The sequence below is a fragment of the Carlito syrichta genome, unplaced genomic scaffold (assembly GCF_000164805.1).
Source record: "Carlito syrichta isolate Samal-C Ts95f unplaced genomic scaffold, Tarsius_syrichta-2.0.1 Scaffold130489, whole genome shotgun sequence".
Taxonomy (NCBI): domain Eukaryota; kingdom Metazoa; phylum Chordata; class Mammalia; order Primates; family Tarsiidae; genus Carlito; species Carlito syrichta.
Window position 1 is genome coordinate 61,339 of NW_007074585.1, and position 17,284 is coordinate 78,622.

The following is a 17,284-nucleotide window of genomic DNA, read 5'->3' on the forward strand; positions in this document are numbered from 1 at the left end:
GCGGAAGGATCGCCGGAGCCCAGCAGGTCAAGGCTGTGGTGGCCGGAAGCGGCCACTGCAACTCCAGTCTGGGCGACAGAGTGAGACTACAATTAAAAAAAAAAAGGTAAACCTGACTGGGCGCAGTGGCTCATGCCTATAAACCCAGCACTTTGGGAGGCCAAAGTGAGAGGACTAGGACTGCCTAAGCCCATGGATTTGAGACCCGACTGGGTAATTTGGCGAGACCTCATCTCTACAATAAATCAAAAAGTTAGCTGGGCGTGGTGGTATGCACCTGTAGTTCCAACTACTTGGAAGGCTGAGGCAGAAAGATCGCCTGAGCCCAGCAGGTCAAGGCTGTGGTGGCCATGAGCATGCCACTGAACTCCAGCCTGGGGGACAGAGAGAGATTCCAACTCAAAAAAAAAAAAAGGGAATTTTATAGTGTGTGAGTTCTATTCAATAATACTTATAAAAAACAAGTTGACTAAAGAATCTACAAAGACAAACATAAAATATTAGCTATAATTAAGTGTAGGGCAAAAATAATGGAATAATATTACTAATTGCTAACATTTATTGAAGGCTTACTCAGCCAGCTTGGTTGGGTCAGAATGTTTTCATAAATTATTTAATATTCTTTCCCTTTTCTGGTATGTATAACTGTCTCACAGCAACTATTTTTTTTGAGTTGAAGTCTCACTCTGTAGCCCACGGCCACCATGGTCTCAACCTGCTGGGTTCAGGAGATCTTTCATCTCAGCCTTCCAAGTAGCTGGAACTACAGGTGTGCGCCACCATGCCCAGTTAATTTTTTGGTTTATTGTAGAGATGTGGTCTCACCTTGTTGCCCAGGATAGTCTCGAATCTGTGGGCTCAGGTAATCCTCTTGCCTCCGCCTCCAAAAGTGTTGGGATTACAGGCATGAGCCACCATTCCTGGCCTTTATAGTAACTATTAACAGAAGCTGGCATATTTCGATTTGTTAATTATGTATATATTCTATCTTTCTAATTAGGCTGTAACTTTCTTGATGATAGGAATACGGTGCTATTCAGTTTTTCTATTTCCCCAAATTTGTGGAGTAATGTCTAGATATTCAACAAATATTTGCTAAAGTAAATGGAAATATCTGGGAAAATCTGGAATCCAGAAGGTGCTTAAAGCAAACCATCTTTTTTGAGTTGGAGTCTCACTCTGTCGCCCAGACTGGAGTGCAGTGGCCACTCCCGGCCACCGCAGCCTCGACCTGCTAGGTTCCGGCAATCCTTCCGCCTCAGCCTTCCAAGTAGCCGGAATTACAGGCATGTGCTACCACGCCCGGTTGATTTTTTTAATTTATTGTAGAGATGAGGTCTCACTGCCCAGGTGGGTCTCGAACCCGCGGGCTCAGGCAATCCACTCACCTCAGCCTCCCAAAGGTGCGGGATTACAGGCTGAGCCACTGAGCCCAGCTAAAGCAAACCATTTTTACCTCTAACTTTTTAGGAACTTTAAGAGTAATTAAATATAAAAAATAAATATGGATCACAGAATATTTTATTCTGGAAATACCTGTATCCATCCAGACACTGCCTACATGAAAGTGCATACCTGCTGCATTTTTAGAAACCAGCCAAAAAACTTAGATACAGCTTCATCTCTTGTGGCCTTTGGCATTTTACTTGTTGAATAGTAATTCAGTTTCCACATAGAAGCAAGTGATTAGTTTTATATTCCTCTACTGATTTCTTAGCTTAAAAATGGCTTTAGTAGCTTAGACTGATTTCTTTGCTGAAATATCTTATTAGGACTGGTGGAAAGATGAACAGGTGGAGAGCTGAATTACTGTCCTACTGAGTCAGGTAAGGCGAATACAGTTAGAAACCGAATATGGTAATAGCAATGGAACGTGACAGCTTTGAGGTTAAGTGATTTTGAAATTGAAGCTTAAAAGGACAAAGATCTGCCTAGGGCATACAGCACTGTATAATTCAAGTGCAGAGTAATGATGAGCTTGGAACCTCAACTTCCCCATCGGCTACCTATTTTCAAAACAGAGGAACTCTTAATCCCCTATACAATCTAATTCAGATGAACACAAAGTATATCCAAAACTTTGCTGGAAATGCAGAGAAAAATTCGAACTCTCTTAGAAGTACATCAAAACTGCTATGGGGGCCAGAAGTGGTGGTTCATGCCTGTAATTCCAGCAGTTTGGGAGTCTGAGGCAGGACGAATGCTTCAGCCCAGAAGTTTGAGTCCAGCTTGGGAAACCCAGTAAGACCTCGCCTCCACAAAAAATAAAAAAATTAGCTGGGTGTAGTGTTGCAAGCCTGTAGGCCAAGCTACTCAGGAGGCTAAAGCAGGACTGCTTGAGCCCAGGAGTTTGAGACTGTGGGGATGTGTGATCATGCCACTGCACTCCAACTCAGCAACAGAGTGAAACCGTTTCAAAAACAAAAACAAAACCTGCTATGGAATTTGTTCTCATCTTTTCTATTGCACTTAAAAAAATAAAAATAAGTTGCAGGATGTTTTAAATTCTTTTTGTACCATTATTTCAATAGGATGGTTTAATGTAAACTTTGAGAGCTAATAGGTAGGTCCCAAATCTTTAAACACTTCTGTTATCATGTCTTCTTATCACTGCATACTGAGCACCTGGCATAATTTAGCATAAAGCAGTTCCTCAATGTATGCAAGTAAAACAAGTGAATGAATCCAAATTCCATAAACAACTGGAGTCAAGATGCATCATAGTTGTATTCACCTCAGTTTCCTGCAGGCGGTGTCCAATGAGGCTTAGGGATTCTCCCAGCAGCTGAAGATGAGCAGCAACATCAATGGGCTCTGTCTCAGGGGCTTTGGCTGGCGAGGCTGGAAACAGCATGGTGGTGGGTGGGGACTTCTTTTGGGGTGACACGACTCCTGCAGAAGCAGCTAAGGATAGATGGATGAGGCAGTGAGGATAGAGGGATGAGACAGCCTTGAACATCACCAAAATATTCTTTCTGATTTTCCCTTTTTATGAACTATACAAGGTATTTGCAAAACTATGGCCTGTGGGCAAAATCTAACCCGTGGTCTCTTTTTATATGGTCTGCAAGCTAAGAGTGGTTTTCCATTCATAAAGCGTTGTAGAAAAAACAATAATATGTGACAGAAAATGTATAGGGCACACAAGGCCTATAATATTTGCTCTCTGGACCTTTCAAGAAAAAGTTTGCTGACCTTTGGTTTTTATTTCCTAAATTTGAACTTTTTTTTTTGCAGCCTCTAGTATTCAGTAATAAAACCTGAGGATTAAGGTCTGCTTCTAATATAAGCTGCTCTCTCAATTTCCTAGTATGGAAGCAAAATCCACTGTGTTTTAGAGATAAGAATTAAAAGTAGGAAGGAGATGTGGTCACTACCTTTTACTTTCATGGAACCTTCTGAGCTGGAAGCTTTTCTTTTCACAGTTGTAGCTTCTGCCTTGTTCTGTTTGTGCTGCAGATATTGAGCTTTTTGCTTCCAAATCTGCAATCACATCGGTGCACAATAAATTAAATTAAAAAGGACAAAAAAGTAAAAAGGGAAGCAGTCGTGATTGAAAACGAAGAAAATAAAGGCAACAGTGGAGGGGGACAAGATAGAGGCGTATCACTAACTTAGCTGAGGGCACTAAATCAGCTTTAGACAGCTAATATCTTAGTAGAGGACTAGAAACATTTCTCAGTGTGCTAATGGCAAATCTTAGTACTGGCTTTTGGATCACTCTAAGGTTGAAATGTAAAATCATAAACATCTGTCCATGTGGTTTAGCTATCTCCTTGAACCTGCTGGTTGGCAATACCAACAACAATGACATGGGAAATAACAATCACGAATACTCTATTTGGGTGTAAACTGTCTCTCATTTAGATGAGCTGTACATTAAAGCAAGATGGCAATTCTTGTTCTATACCACCTTCCTATCATCTACCTGGAAAGTGTGAATGATTCAGATATGGCTGTGCATCAGTCTTTTAGCTTCTTCTTTTTTTTTTTGAGTTGGAGTCTCACTCTGTCACCCCGACTGGAGTGCAGTGGCATGTTCTCAGTCACTGCAGCCTCGACCTGCTGGGCTCCAGTGATCCTTCCGCCTCAGCCTTTCAAGTAGCTGGAACTACAGGCGCGCACTACCACACCCGGCTAATATTTTTGATTTATTGTAGAGATGAGGTCTTGTCAAGTTGCCCAGGCGGGTCTCGAACCCATGGGCTCAGGCAATCCACTCACCTCAGCCTCCCAAAGCGCTGGGATTACAGGCTGAGCCACCGAGCCCTGTTTAGCTTCTTGATAGTAGGTGTGTTATTTGGGAATGGTTGATGAGAATGATTACCTGGAACCTGGTTACCTAGCAAGCGCATTCCCATGTTTTTATTATTTGCAGCGACTACTAAGTGGATGACTTTCCTCAGTTCTCAGACTACAGTTGACTACTAGGTATTTGCAGCAGAGGGCTCTGACTTTAGATTTTCCTTTAATGCTTCAATCACTGTCCAAGTAAGGTCATCTTTTAGCTCAAATGTAACGTTGTTGGGAAAAATTAGACAAGGTTAGAAGATAGCCTCACTACAGAAAGCAAATCCTCACGTAGAGTAAGTTGACACTAACAGTGTTAATGCCCTCTGCTAAACCATTTTCTCTTCTTTAAATTTTTATTTTTTTGAGATAGGATCTCACTCTGTTGCCCAGGCTGGAATGCAGTGGCACAATCATAGCTTACTGCAGCCTTGCACTCCTGGTCTCAAGCGATCTCCCTGCCTCAGTCTCCCAAAGCACTAGGAGTATAGGCATGAGCCACTGTGCCCTTCCCCATCTTCTACTAATTTGTAATTTTTTTCATTATTGTTTGGCTTGGATGGTCTCTAGAAGAATCATACATTTTGGAAGACAAAAGCAATGAAAGACATGTTCATAAGAAAGCGTACTTACTAGTTTGTCCTTTTCTGGCAATTGCTTCCACACCTCAGCTAGTTTTTTACTAAGTTCTCCAAAATCTGGCATAAAAGAATAAAAAGCCAATACAGTAAAGTGTTAGCTATTAACAAAACAGAAAGTTGATTAGAGTAAAAACTGGAAACAGGGTTTTGAAGATCAGCTTTAAATATGGCAAGACTCTTACAGAAAACCAAACCAAACCCCATCACTTTTCTTCTGATTTTTTTCTATAAGGAAGAGGATATTTTGATTGTAAAGAGATAGGTTCACACCGGGCTCGGTGGCTCAGCCTGTAATCCCATGCCTTGGGAGGCTGAGGTGAGTGGATTGTCTGAGGCCACGGGTTCGAGACCCGCCCGGGCAACTTGGCAAGACCTCATCTCTACAATAAATCAAAAAATTAGCTGGGCGTGGTAGAGCGCGCCTGTAGTTCCAGCTACTTGGAAAGCTGAGGCGGAAGGATCGCCGGAGCCCAGCAGGTGGAGGCTGCGGTGGCCGGGAGCGGCCACTGTACTCCAGTCTGGGCGACAGAGTGAGACTCCAACTCAAAGAAAAAAAAAAAGAGATAGGTTCAAATCCTCACACCTCTACTCTATGAATTTATTCCTTGAGCATCTTTCTGGTGTATTTTAATTTGATCCCATAATACAAGGTCTATAAGCTTAAGATAAGAAAATAAGTTGTGTAGAGTTTGATAAAAGATGTTAGGCTTTCACGAAACTTCTGGGACCAGAACCAAAGACGAATTTCCCTATAGCAGCTCAGAAGCAATTCTCCAGATGTGTAATGTTACCCTTCCAATTGTATGCTTTATAAAGTACTTTCATGTGCGCCTTGCAGCAACCTTGTGAAGCTGGTAGGGCAGCTATTTTACATATTAAGTGAATGATATTTGTAGAGGTTAAGTGACTTGTTTACAATCTGTGGTACAGTATTTTTCTCACCTTACTGATAATAGAGAGACAAACACAGATGATCTCCGAATTATGATGGTTTGACTTAGGATTTTTCAACTTTATGATGGTGTGAAAGTGATACGTATACATGCAAACATTCTATTTTTCACTTAAGTGCAGTACTCAATAAATTATGTAAGATATTTAACACTTTATTATAAAATGCATTTTGTGTTAAATAATTTTGCCCAACTCTAAGTGTTCTGAACATGGCTAAGTTTGGCTAAGCTAAGCTATAATGTTCTATAGGTTAGGTATATTAAATGCATTTTTTATTTACAATATTATCGATTTTTGATGGATTTATCAGGATGTAACCCCACAGTAAGATGAAGAGCATCTGTTTGACAATGTAATACAAGACATCTCACTATAATTCTATATTCAAGAACAGTTAAAAGAAAAAAAGTGTAGAATCTTGGAAATAAATAACTGTATATTTATGTGCATTTATTTATTTATTTTGAGTTGGAGTCTCATTCTGTCACCCAGACTGGAGTGCAACGGCTGCTCCCGGCCACCGCAGCCTGACCTGCTGGGTTCCGGCGATCCTTCCACCTCAGCCTTCCAAGTAGCTGGAACTACAGGCGCACACTACCACGCCTGGTTAATTTTTGATTTATTGTAGAGATGAAGTTTCGTCAAGTTGCCCAGGCAGGTCTTGAACCCGTGGGCTCAGGCAATCCACTCACCTCATCTCAGCCTCCCAAAGCGCAGGATTACAGGCTGAGCCACCGAGCCCGGCTTTATGTGCATTTATATATGTACTGTGCTTTACAACATTTAATTTTACACTGTTTCCCATCTTACCAATTCCCAGCTTAGAAAGCTCATCTCTTTTGGTTTTTTTTTTTGTTTTTTGGTTTTTTTTGAGTTGGAGTCTCACTCTGTCACCCAGACTGGAGTGCAGTGGCTGCTCCCGGCCACCGCAGCCTCGACATGCTAGGCTCTGGTGATCCTTTCGCTTCAGCCTTCCAAGTAGCTGGAACTACAGGCGTGCGCTACCATGCCCGGCTAATTTTTGATTTATTGCAGAGATGAGGTCTCGCCAAGTTGCCCAGGCGGGTCTCGAACCCGCGGGCTCAGGCAATCCTCTCACCTCAGCCTCCCAAAGTGCTGGGATTACAGGCTGAGCCACCGAGCCCGGCTAGCTCATCTCTTTTATGAATGGGTAAACAAAGGCAAAACCTACAGTGATATGCAGAACTGAAGAAAGAAATGAGACTTGTGCTCTAATGGTATAAGGTAGAAATCACCTGCTGACAAGTGACTGCACCGCTTCAGAGACACAAAATGAAAACAAAAAAGATTAGAAATGTTCTTACCTATTCCTGGATGGTCAGCAACAATGGTCACACGATACTCTTTACAGAACACCTGGTAGGCTGACATGTTCTTCTTTTTTGGCTAAGTGCAACACAGAAAGCAAAATTGGGTAAGATGGATCAAAACCCAAGTTTAGCAATCCTGAATCTATAACAACAAAATAGAAAGGATATCTACACTTTTTTATCAAGGGAAGAGTTCTAAACCACTAACCAGCTTTCCTAAACAGGATAATTAAGTTTTAATCCATGCTATATATCAGGCAGAAATGAATATTAATTTTGATTTTAGCAAGTAACAGCCACATGCTAAATTATTTTTAGACTTTTCAGGCTGTTGCAACTACATGCTTATTATTTATAAAGACATTCTTCTTCCTAATACAATTCCATGGTACAATTTCTTTTAGGACTAAGTGCTAAGAACATCTTTCTCTCTCCTGGAATGTTTATTTTTCCTATCTTTGAAAATCAGACCCCCACAATCTCCCTTTAAATGCTAGGACCAGAAACCCAAGAGCCAAATCTATGTTCTTTTTGTTTCTCTGGTTTTGATTCCCTCTCTCCCTTCCCCCCTTCTTCCCTACCCCCTTTCCTCCCCTCCCCTCCCTTCTCCTTCCTTCCTCCCTTCTTCCTTCCCTCTCTTTCTTTCTTTTCAGCAGTGATGCATGCGATCCTGGCTTATCACAGTCTCAACCGCCTAGGCTCATGCAATCTTTTCACCTAAGCCTCCCGAGTAACTGGGACTACAGGCGCATGCCGCCACATCCAGCCAATTTTTGTATTTTTTGTAGAGAAGAAGTCTTACTATGCTCCCAGGCTGGTCTTGAACTCCTGGGCTCAAGCGATTCTCCCGCCTTAGCCTCCCAAAGTGCTAGGATTACAGGCATGAGGTGCTTTTTTTTTTTTTTTGAGTTGGAGTCTTACTCTGTTGCCCCAGCTGGAGGGCAATAGCTCAATCATAGCTCACTGCAGCCTTGACTTTCTACGCTATGGCAATCCTTCCATCTCAGCCTCTTGAGTAGCTGGGACTACAGGTATGTACCACCATGCCTGGCTATTTTTAATTTATTTTTGTAGAGACAAGGTCTCACTATGTTGCCCATACTGGTCTCGAACTCCTGAGCTCACCTTGGCCTCCCAAAGTCCTGGAATTACAGGCCCTTCCTGGCCTGACTTCTAATATATTTTTTTTTAGTCAGAGTTTTACTTTGTTGCCCAGGCTGCAGTACAGTGGCACAGTCACAGCTCACTGTAGCCTTGCACTTTGGGGCTCAGGTAATCCTTCTGCCTCAGCCTCTCGAGTAGCTGGGATTACAGGCATGTACCACAACTGGCTAATCTTTTGATTTTTTTGTAGAGATGAGGTCTCACAATGTTTCCCAGGTTGGTCTTGAACTCCTGGATTCAAACAGTCCTCCTGCCTCAGCCTCCCAAAGTGCTGGGATTACAGGCATGAGCTCCCAAATTTCCTTCATCCTGCTTTTATTGTCATTTGTAGTTTATCATTGCTTGACATTCTTGGTACTTGATATTCTTGTGATTTAAAGTGAGAAGTAAATAAATAACTGAAGATGATTCTTTGGTAGTCAATGTCAGATGAACCCCTTTCACTTTAACAAACTGCTTTGTACTTGAAGCAGTTTTGTTCTTCATTGAACTACTACAATGCCAAAAGGAATGTAATACTGTTATTATTATTATTTTTTGAGTTGGGATCTCACTCTGTCACCTAAGCTAGAGTGTAGTGGTATGATCAAAGTTCAGCAAGCCTCGACTTCCTGGGCTTGGGTGACCCTTCCGCCTCAGCCTCCTGAGTAGCTGGGATTACAGGTGTGCAACAGGCCCAGCTAATTTATGAATGTATGATTTATTTATTTATCTACTTATTTATTTTGAGTAGGAGTCTCACTCTGTTGCCCAGGCTGGAATGCAGTGGTACATCATGGCCACTGTAGCCTCAACCTGCTGGGCTCAGGCGATCCTTCTGCCTCAGCCTTCCAAGTAGCTGGAACCACCGGCATGTGCCACCACGTTTGAGTTACTGTAGATTCAAGGTCTCACCAAGTTGCCCAGGCTGGTCTAGAACCCCTGAATTCAGGCAATCCTCTCGCCTCCACTGAGCAAAGTGCTGAGATTACAGGTTTGAGACACAACATCTGGCCAAAATTAAATTATTTTTAAAGCCAGTTCAACAAGAGATATGTAGCACAAAGATTATATTTCTATGCATTCCATTTTGCACCTATCCATGGACAGAAGGAATAAAGTTTTCTTACCTGAAAAGGGTCAAAGGGGCATTAAATGAGTCATCTGTTCAAATGCCTCATTCTGAGAATGGTAAAAAATAAATTCAGAGCAACAGTGACTTCCTGAAAGCACTACACCAAGCTAGTTACAATACTAGAGCAACTACAATCCAAGTAGCCCTGACTTTCAGGGTTATGCATTATGGGCCAAAGAAAATATGTTGCTTTCTTACAGAAAAGGTTCCTACTTAAAATAAAGGAAAGAAAAAAGTGTAAAGGACGAGCTATCACTTTGCAACAAGTTCACTTACTAAATGTGACTCATGATATCATTTCATAGACAGGATTTCCTTTTACATATTTGATGAGGCATGCCACAATATCAAGACCTTTCAAAAAATAAAACTTAATGCTCCTTATAAAGCAGTCCTGCTTAACTTTTTTGGGTCATAAACTCTGAGAACCTGATGAAAATCCTTCTTTATAACTCTAGATTAACATCCTGTTTTAAAGGATAAAACATCTGGAGGTTAATGCACAATACTGCTTATGAATCTTAAAAATAAAATTTGGCATTCTTCTGCTAGTTACAGGAAGTCAGTCCTTCAATTTCCCTAATGTAAGTGTTAATAATAATGTCCCTAATATATATGATGTAAATACCATGTTAGACAGTTAGAAGAGCTTTACCTGTTAGAAGAGCTTAAACCTCGTAACAACCCTCTGAAGTAAGTTCTGTCATTACTGCCAGTGTGGAGATGAGGAAACTGAAATCCAGAGTCACAAATCTAGGGAGTTTCAGGGCCAGCATCTGACAAGGCGGCCTGGCTTTGGAGCCTGTATTTGTAACCATTTTACCAAACCTGATGCTCTTCTGAACAGACGTCTCCAAATCAGATCTGGCTAAAAGGAAAGGCTATAAGATAAGCAAGGTTTTCACACAAAAGCTTTTGTTGTAACCACTATGAAAGAAAATATTTCTAAAACAGACTCTGTACTTTTGCTATCTTCCATACTGCATCACGGATGATACTTTAAACACTCTTCCATATAATGAAAAGAGCACGGCTTTTGCAGTCAGAAAAACTTGGGTTCAAATTCCTGTTCTGGCACTATTAGGTGTGTCGTGGTGCGGGCTATTTTACTTCTTTGGACTTATTTCTGGGAAATGGGGATAATCAGACCTGTACCCCATTGGGTTCTTATAAAAATTAATGACATATAGTAGATAAAAAACTAGTGCAGCCAGGTTCGGTGGCTCAGCCTGTAATCCTGCGCCTTTGGGAGGCTGAGGTGAGTGGATTGCCTGAGCCCGCGGGTTCGGGACCCACCTGGGCAGCGGGACCTCATCTCTACAATAAATCAAAAAATCAGCCAGGAATGGTAGCACATGCCTGTAATTCCGGCTACTAGGAAGGCTGAGGCGGAAGGATCGCCGGAGCCCAGCAGGTCGAGGCTGCGGTGGCCGGGAGCGGCCACTGCACTCCAGTCTGAGCGACAGAGTGAGACTCCAACTCAAAAAAACAACAACAAAAAAAACTAGTGCAGTGCCTAGAACATATTAAGAACTCTATCCAGGCTGGGCTCAGTGGCTCAGCCTGTAATCCCAGCACTTTGGGAGGCCAAGGCGAGTGGATTGCCTGAGCCCGTGGGTTCGAGACCCACCTGGGCAACTTGGCAAGATCTCGTCTCTACAATAAATCAAAAACTAACCGGGCATGGTAGCGTGCGCCTGTAGTTCCAGCTACTTGGAAGGCTGAGGTGGAAGGATTGCCTGAGCCCAGAAGGTCGAGGCTGCGGTGGCCGGGAGCATGCCACTGCACTCCAGTCTGGGCGACAGAGTGAGACTCCAACTCAAAAAAAAAAAAAAAAAAAGAACTCTATCCAATAGTTATTATGACTAGGACTTACCAATTCCTACTCAGCTCTCCTGCCCCCTTCCAAGAAGGCAGGCCTTGCAGGAATTCTTCCTGCTCCTGCGTGGTTCTTTTTAACCTTCCATGGACTTCACTTCACTTCAGCCACACCCACTTCTTGGGGTTCTCATGTCTCAGGGCATTCACACACATTGTTCATTCCCTTACTGAGATGCCCCCTCCTCTTTTCCACCTGACAACCCCTGCTTGGCCTTATGGCCTTGTTCATCCCAGGCTTTCCCCGCACTCCCTCAGCACCCCGCAGAGCCCCTGTTGAGGCCCAACCCACACATTCTTTCAACTTCTTTTACTAGATCCAAAGCTCTTGGAGAGCAGACACTGTACTGTCATCTTTGTATCCTTAGCGCCTGGCAAGTGCCTGGCCCAATGTAAGTGGAGAATATGTACGGAATGAATGACAAGGTCTCAGGACTGCGTGTGAAGAGGCCAGGGTGTGCGTTCATTCGTATTGCCTCATTAGGTTTTCATAACACCCTTGCAAGTGAAGCAGGCTGGGTGCTAGTTCCCCATTTTAAGAATAAAGGGACAGAGTCATCTCAATGTTCCTTCTACCAGTGACCAAGAAGCTTTCCAATGAGTTGTTGGATTTATAACATCTGCATTTTTTGCTCCTTTGAAAGCCTGTTTTCTTTCTAGTTTTTAACTGTTTTTCAAATATGTGAGATAACTGCACAGCTTGGTTCCTAATGGTGGAATGTTATATTAAGCTGGGGTTTTACATGCATAAAAGCACAGTCTCCTTCATCTAATATGTGAAGTGAGTGGCTAAAAAAGGAGTTTTAAAAAGATGCTTTTAAGATCTGTGAGTGTGTTTATGTGTATAATATCTTATTAATTCACTACATGTAGGCTCCTTGTTGGGGGACGGTGGACTGTCTGTTTTGTTTACTCCTATACCACCAGTGCCTAGCTAGTACGGAACCTGGCGCATAGCAGGAGTTCAATAAATACTGGTTGAGTGAAAAAAAAAAGATGCTTTCAAGTATGTTTTATGCTTCTGAAGAACATTTAAGATGTAAGCAATAATAACTATAACAGCAGGCAACGTTTACTGAGCCATACCCTGTGCTAAGTGTGTTACATATATCACCGACTGTCACCCAAACTCCATTTTGAAACAAGCAAATAGGATTGAGGAAGCAATCTCAAAAGAACAAAACTAGTAAGTCGTAGACTAGAATAAGAATTTAAGTCTGTTAGCCGGGTGTGGTAGCGCACGCCTGTAGTTCCAGCTACTTGGAAGGCTGAGGTGGAAAGATCGCCGGAGCCCAGCAGGTCGAGGCTGCGGTGGTCGGGAGCGGTCACTGCACTCCAGTCTGAGTGACTGAGTGAGACTCCAACTCAAAAAAAAAAAAAAAAATTCCAAGTCTGTGGAATTCGAGTCTGGCTTTTAACCACTTAATTACACTTTGCCTTGTCACTGTAAAAAGCCACCTTTATACTTCTCATAGGACACATTTCAGATACCAAGGTACTGCATCGGTCTCCTTGGACTTAGAATCTACTTTTAGCTTAGTCACAGATGTATTGTGGCACTGAGGAACCATGTCTTGAAGTTTTAGACAGGCATGTGGTACATGGAAAGATTACAGGCTGGGAAAGAAATCTATATTACAATTCTGGCTCCATGTCTTGTCGTCTCAGCTTCTTCCTCTGTCATATCGGGCTAACAAGACCATGTATCAGTCAAGACTGATAACATATGGAAAATGTCTAGGACAGCCTGGCAAATAAGCAGCCACTCACTAGATGGTAGCAACTGATTTCTACCATTTATTATCATTGCTATTCAGCCTGTTTTGCCAGAGGGAGAACTTATGCAGTATCATCACAAGTCTAGTTATATCTCAGAATTTAACTTCAACAAGCAATGCCTGGGTGTGCCAGGCACTAGGCTACCCGGCCCAATTTAGGCTGCTTAGAGGAAATGTGCATATTCTGGAAACATACAGGTAACTGAAGGCATGCCTCTGAAAGGCAACATCACAAGATACTGAATGTTAATGAATGAGCTTTTATTAATTTAGTAAAAACAAAAGGTATGTTTGATTGTAAACGTATCATGCTCCTTCAATATAAACAAAAATTTCCACTCCAATGGGATGATCTTTAACAGGAAATCATCAAGCGATTACCATATGGTTTCTCTACTCATCCTTAGAAAGCAGGACTTAGCCAGGCTCGGTGGTTCAGCCTGTAATTCCACGCCTTTGGGAGGCTGAAGTGAGTGGATTGCCTGAGTCTGCGGGATTGAGACCCGCCTGGGCAGGCGAGACCTCATCTCTACAATAAATCAAAAAATGAGCTGGGCGTGGTAGTGCGCGCCTGTAATTCCGGCTACTCGGAAGGCTGAGGTGGAAGGATCGCCGGAGCCCAGCAGGTCGAGGCTGCGGTGGCCGGGAGCGGCCACTGCACTCCAGTCTGGGCGACAGAGTGAGACTCCAACTCAAAAAAAAAAGAAAGCAGGACTTGAACAAAACCAACCAACCAAACAAAAAACAAATACCACCCCAAAACAAAACTCAACACTGAAAGACTATCTTTCACCAGGGAGGTAGTCCAATTTCCCTTCGAGTCAGTCAAAACTCTCCACTAACGGTGCATCCTGGCTGTTTTCTCTTCTACAATGCTCACTCGTCCCTCAATCCTATTGGCCCAGCTCCATTCCTTTCCACTGCACTTGAACTTCTTGGTCTCCCTAGTATGAGATCAGTCTACTCTTGAATTTGTCTTTGCCTTCCCTTTTGTGCTTCTCCTCCAACATAACTGATCCCTCTTCCTTCTCTTATATAATATAAATATAAACGCCAATATAAGTCTTCTACAAGATTCCACCCTGGGTTCAATTTCCTCTTATGCATTCACACAACCCATATATTACACACAAACCACCCAATTTCTAACCTGAGTTCCAAGTGTTCTACCAAATCCTAGGTCCTGCATTTCCATTGCTCTCTGGAAATTCCCACTGAGATAATGATCATAACAACTAACATTTATTGAATGCTCACTAATGCACTCAGCACTGTGCAAAGTTCCCAAGCTTTCTTACTTAATGGTGCTTATATGGGTTTTTGTGTGGTACTTTTTAGCAGAGCATACATGTTTAGCTTTGGAAAGATATGGCACTATTGAAAAGAAAGTAACATACATCACTTACTCACTATTTGTTTTTTGGGGACAGGGTCTCATTCTGATGCCCAGGTTGGGGTGCAGTGGCATGATCACAGCTCACAGCAGCCTCTGTCTCCTGGCTCAAGTGATCATCCTGCCTCAGTCTCCTGAGTAGCTAGGACTACAGGTGTGTGCCACTACACTTGGCTAGTTTTTTACTTTTGTAGAGATGAGATCTTACTATGTTGCCCAGGCTGGTTTTGAACTCCTGGCCTCAAGCAATCCTCACACTTCTGCCTTCCAAAGTCCTGAGATTACAGGCGTGAGCTACTGTGGCTGGCCAGTTGTTAACATCATGAATTATTTTGAGCGTGCAGTTCATAAGGTATCTGACAAATGTTAAGTATTGCTATTTCTCTTGAAACTTTAAAATATTTAAAATGCCTAGCATTGCCGTAGTGAGTCTGATGTGGCACCCCAGAGCCAACCGATGGTAGCGACGACATCTGTGCTTCCTTGGCACACTGATGTCCTAGACACTTTTACATGTATTGCCTCATTTAATCTTCAGCAATCCTATGAATTAAGTCTGTTATGATCCCCAACTTAGAGATGGATAAGTTATATAATTTGTCCAACATCTTGTTGCTTGTAAGTAAAGTGGAGAGTGGAGCCAGGATTTACACTCCCAGTAGACTCCACAGCCCATGCTTGCACCACTTAGCTATGTTGACTCCTCATCTAAATCTAACTAATCTTCTTCTCCCAAACCAGCTATTCTCACCTCCTCTATTTTTATGACAGCCTGGTCATAGAATCTAAGGTAGAAAGGGCCTATAGAGGTCTTCAGCACTTCTACCATTTGGCTCTCTGGTCTCTGCTCCCTATAGGTTGGGGGAATATTATTCTTTTTTTGGAATCGGAGTCTCACTCTGTCATCTAGCTGGAGCGTAGTGGCACAGTCATGGCTACCGCAGCCTTAACCTCCTGGGCTCAAGTGAGCCTTCTGCTTCAGCCTTCTAAGTAGCTGGAACTACAGGCATGTGCCACTGTGCCTGGCTAATTTTTTGATCTGTTGTAGAGACGAGGTCTTGCTTTGTTGCGAGGCTGGTCTTGAACTCCTGGGTGCAGGTAATCCTCTCACCTCAGTCTCTCAAAGTTTTAGGATTACAGGCGTGAGCCACCACGCTTGGCTTTTTTTTAAGTTGGTGTCTTGCTCTGTCGCCTAGACTGAGTGCAGTGGCATGATCACAGCTCATTGTACCTTTGAATTCCTGGGCTCAAGTAATCCTCCCTCCTCAGCCTCTCAAGCAGCTGGGACTACAGGCGCCTATCACTATGCCTAGCTAATTTTTTTATTTTTTGTAGAGATGGAGTCTCACTATGCTGCCCAGACTGGAGGGAATACTATTCTTGAAGCATTCTTTCCTATCTCTGAATGGACTTTTGTCTCTAACTTTTAGATAGTTCTTTTTTGTACTACAACAAAAACCAGGAAAGGATTTTTTTTTTTTTTTTGAGTTGGAGTCTCACTCTGTTGCCCAGGCTGGAGTGCAGTGGCACACTCACAGTCACCCCAGCGTCGACCTGCTGGGCTCTGGCGATCCTTCCACCTCAGCCTTCCAAGTAGCCAGAACTACAGGCGTGTGCTACTATGCCTGGCTAATTTTTGATTTATTATAGAGACGAGGTCTCACCAAGCTGCCTGGGCTAGTCTTGAACCCGCAGGCTCATGCAATCTACTTGCCTTGGCCTCCCAAAGTGCTGAGATTACAGGCTGAGTCACCAACCCTGGCCATTCTTAAAATTAATTAATTAGTTAATTTTGAGTCAGAGTCTCACTCCATTGCCCAGGCTGGAGTGCAGTGGCATGCTCACGGCCACCCCAGCGTCGACCTGCTGGGCTCCGGTGATCTTTCCGCCTCAGCCTTCCAAGTAGCCAGGACCTATAGGCACACGCTACCATGCCCGGCTAATTTTGGATTTGTTGTAGAGATGAGGGCTCGCCAAGTTGCCCTGACTGGTCTCAAACCTGCAGGCTCAGGCAATCCACTTGCCTCCGCCTCCCAAAGTGCTGGGATTACAGACTGAGCCACTGAGCCCGGTCATCCAATTTTTAAAATTTACTGTAGAGATGAGGTCTCGCCAAGTTGCCTGGGCTGGTCTCAAACCCGTGGGCTCAGGCAATCCTCTCACCTTGACCTCCCAAAGTGCTGGGATTGTAGGCATGAGCCACTGTGCCTGGCCACGATTTTTTTTAAAAAGCTTCACGGGAAATGTTTATGTCCAAGTCAGGTTTTAAAAATATAGTATATGAGTATACATATAGTATATAAGCCATAAGTATTTGTTGGATAAATGATTAAATTGAGATTATGACTACTTCAGATTTTTTGGACAGTCATAAAAAAATATTAATTCATATTAAGGTTTTTGCAATACACTAAAACTCATTTCCCACTAGCCACATGGGGGAATTATAGATTAGTAAATCTCTAACTTGAAGAGATTATTATCTTTCAGTGCACTCCGGTTGAAACCTTAAGAGACATCCCTTACATTCATTTATGTCTCTGGTTTCCCAGATGCAAGCCTAGTTACCAGATCTTGTCTATCTTTCCTTCAGAGTCTCTCATGAATCTACCTCTTCAACTTTATTTCTCTCAGGCTTTTATTACTGACCTTCTGGACTATAATAACCTCCTAGGTGGTCTGTCACATGTCTCTCTCCTCAGTTTAATCCACCCTGTACAACACTGCCATTTTATTCTTTT

The 17,284-nt window shown here is 42.9% G+C and overlaps 1 protein-coding gene across 2 annotated transcripts in view; it reads right to left on the reverse strand.

Moving 5' to 3' along the window:
* Window positions 1–17,284, reverse strand: part of HMGXB4 (HMG-box containing 4) — a 31,216-nt gene that overhangs the window by 7,232 nt on the left and 6,700 nt on the right. For both annotated transcript variants that reach the window (XM_008049071.2, XM_008049070.2), the window contains 4 exons: window positions 7,211–7,292; window positions 4,924–4,988; window positions 3,378–3,483; window positions 2,735–2,904 (listed from right to left, as the gene is read on the reverse strand). In XM_008049071.2, coding sequence (XP_008047262.1) covers window positions 2,735–2,904; window positions 3,378–3,483; window positions 4,924–4,988; window positions 7,211–7,292 — 423 coding nt within the window. The remainder of the gene's footprint in view (window positions 1–2,734; window positions 2,905–3,377; window positions 3,484–4,923; window positions 4,989–7,210; window positions 7,293–17,284) is intronic.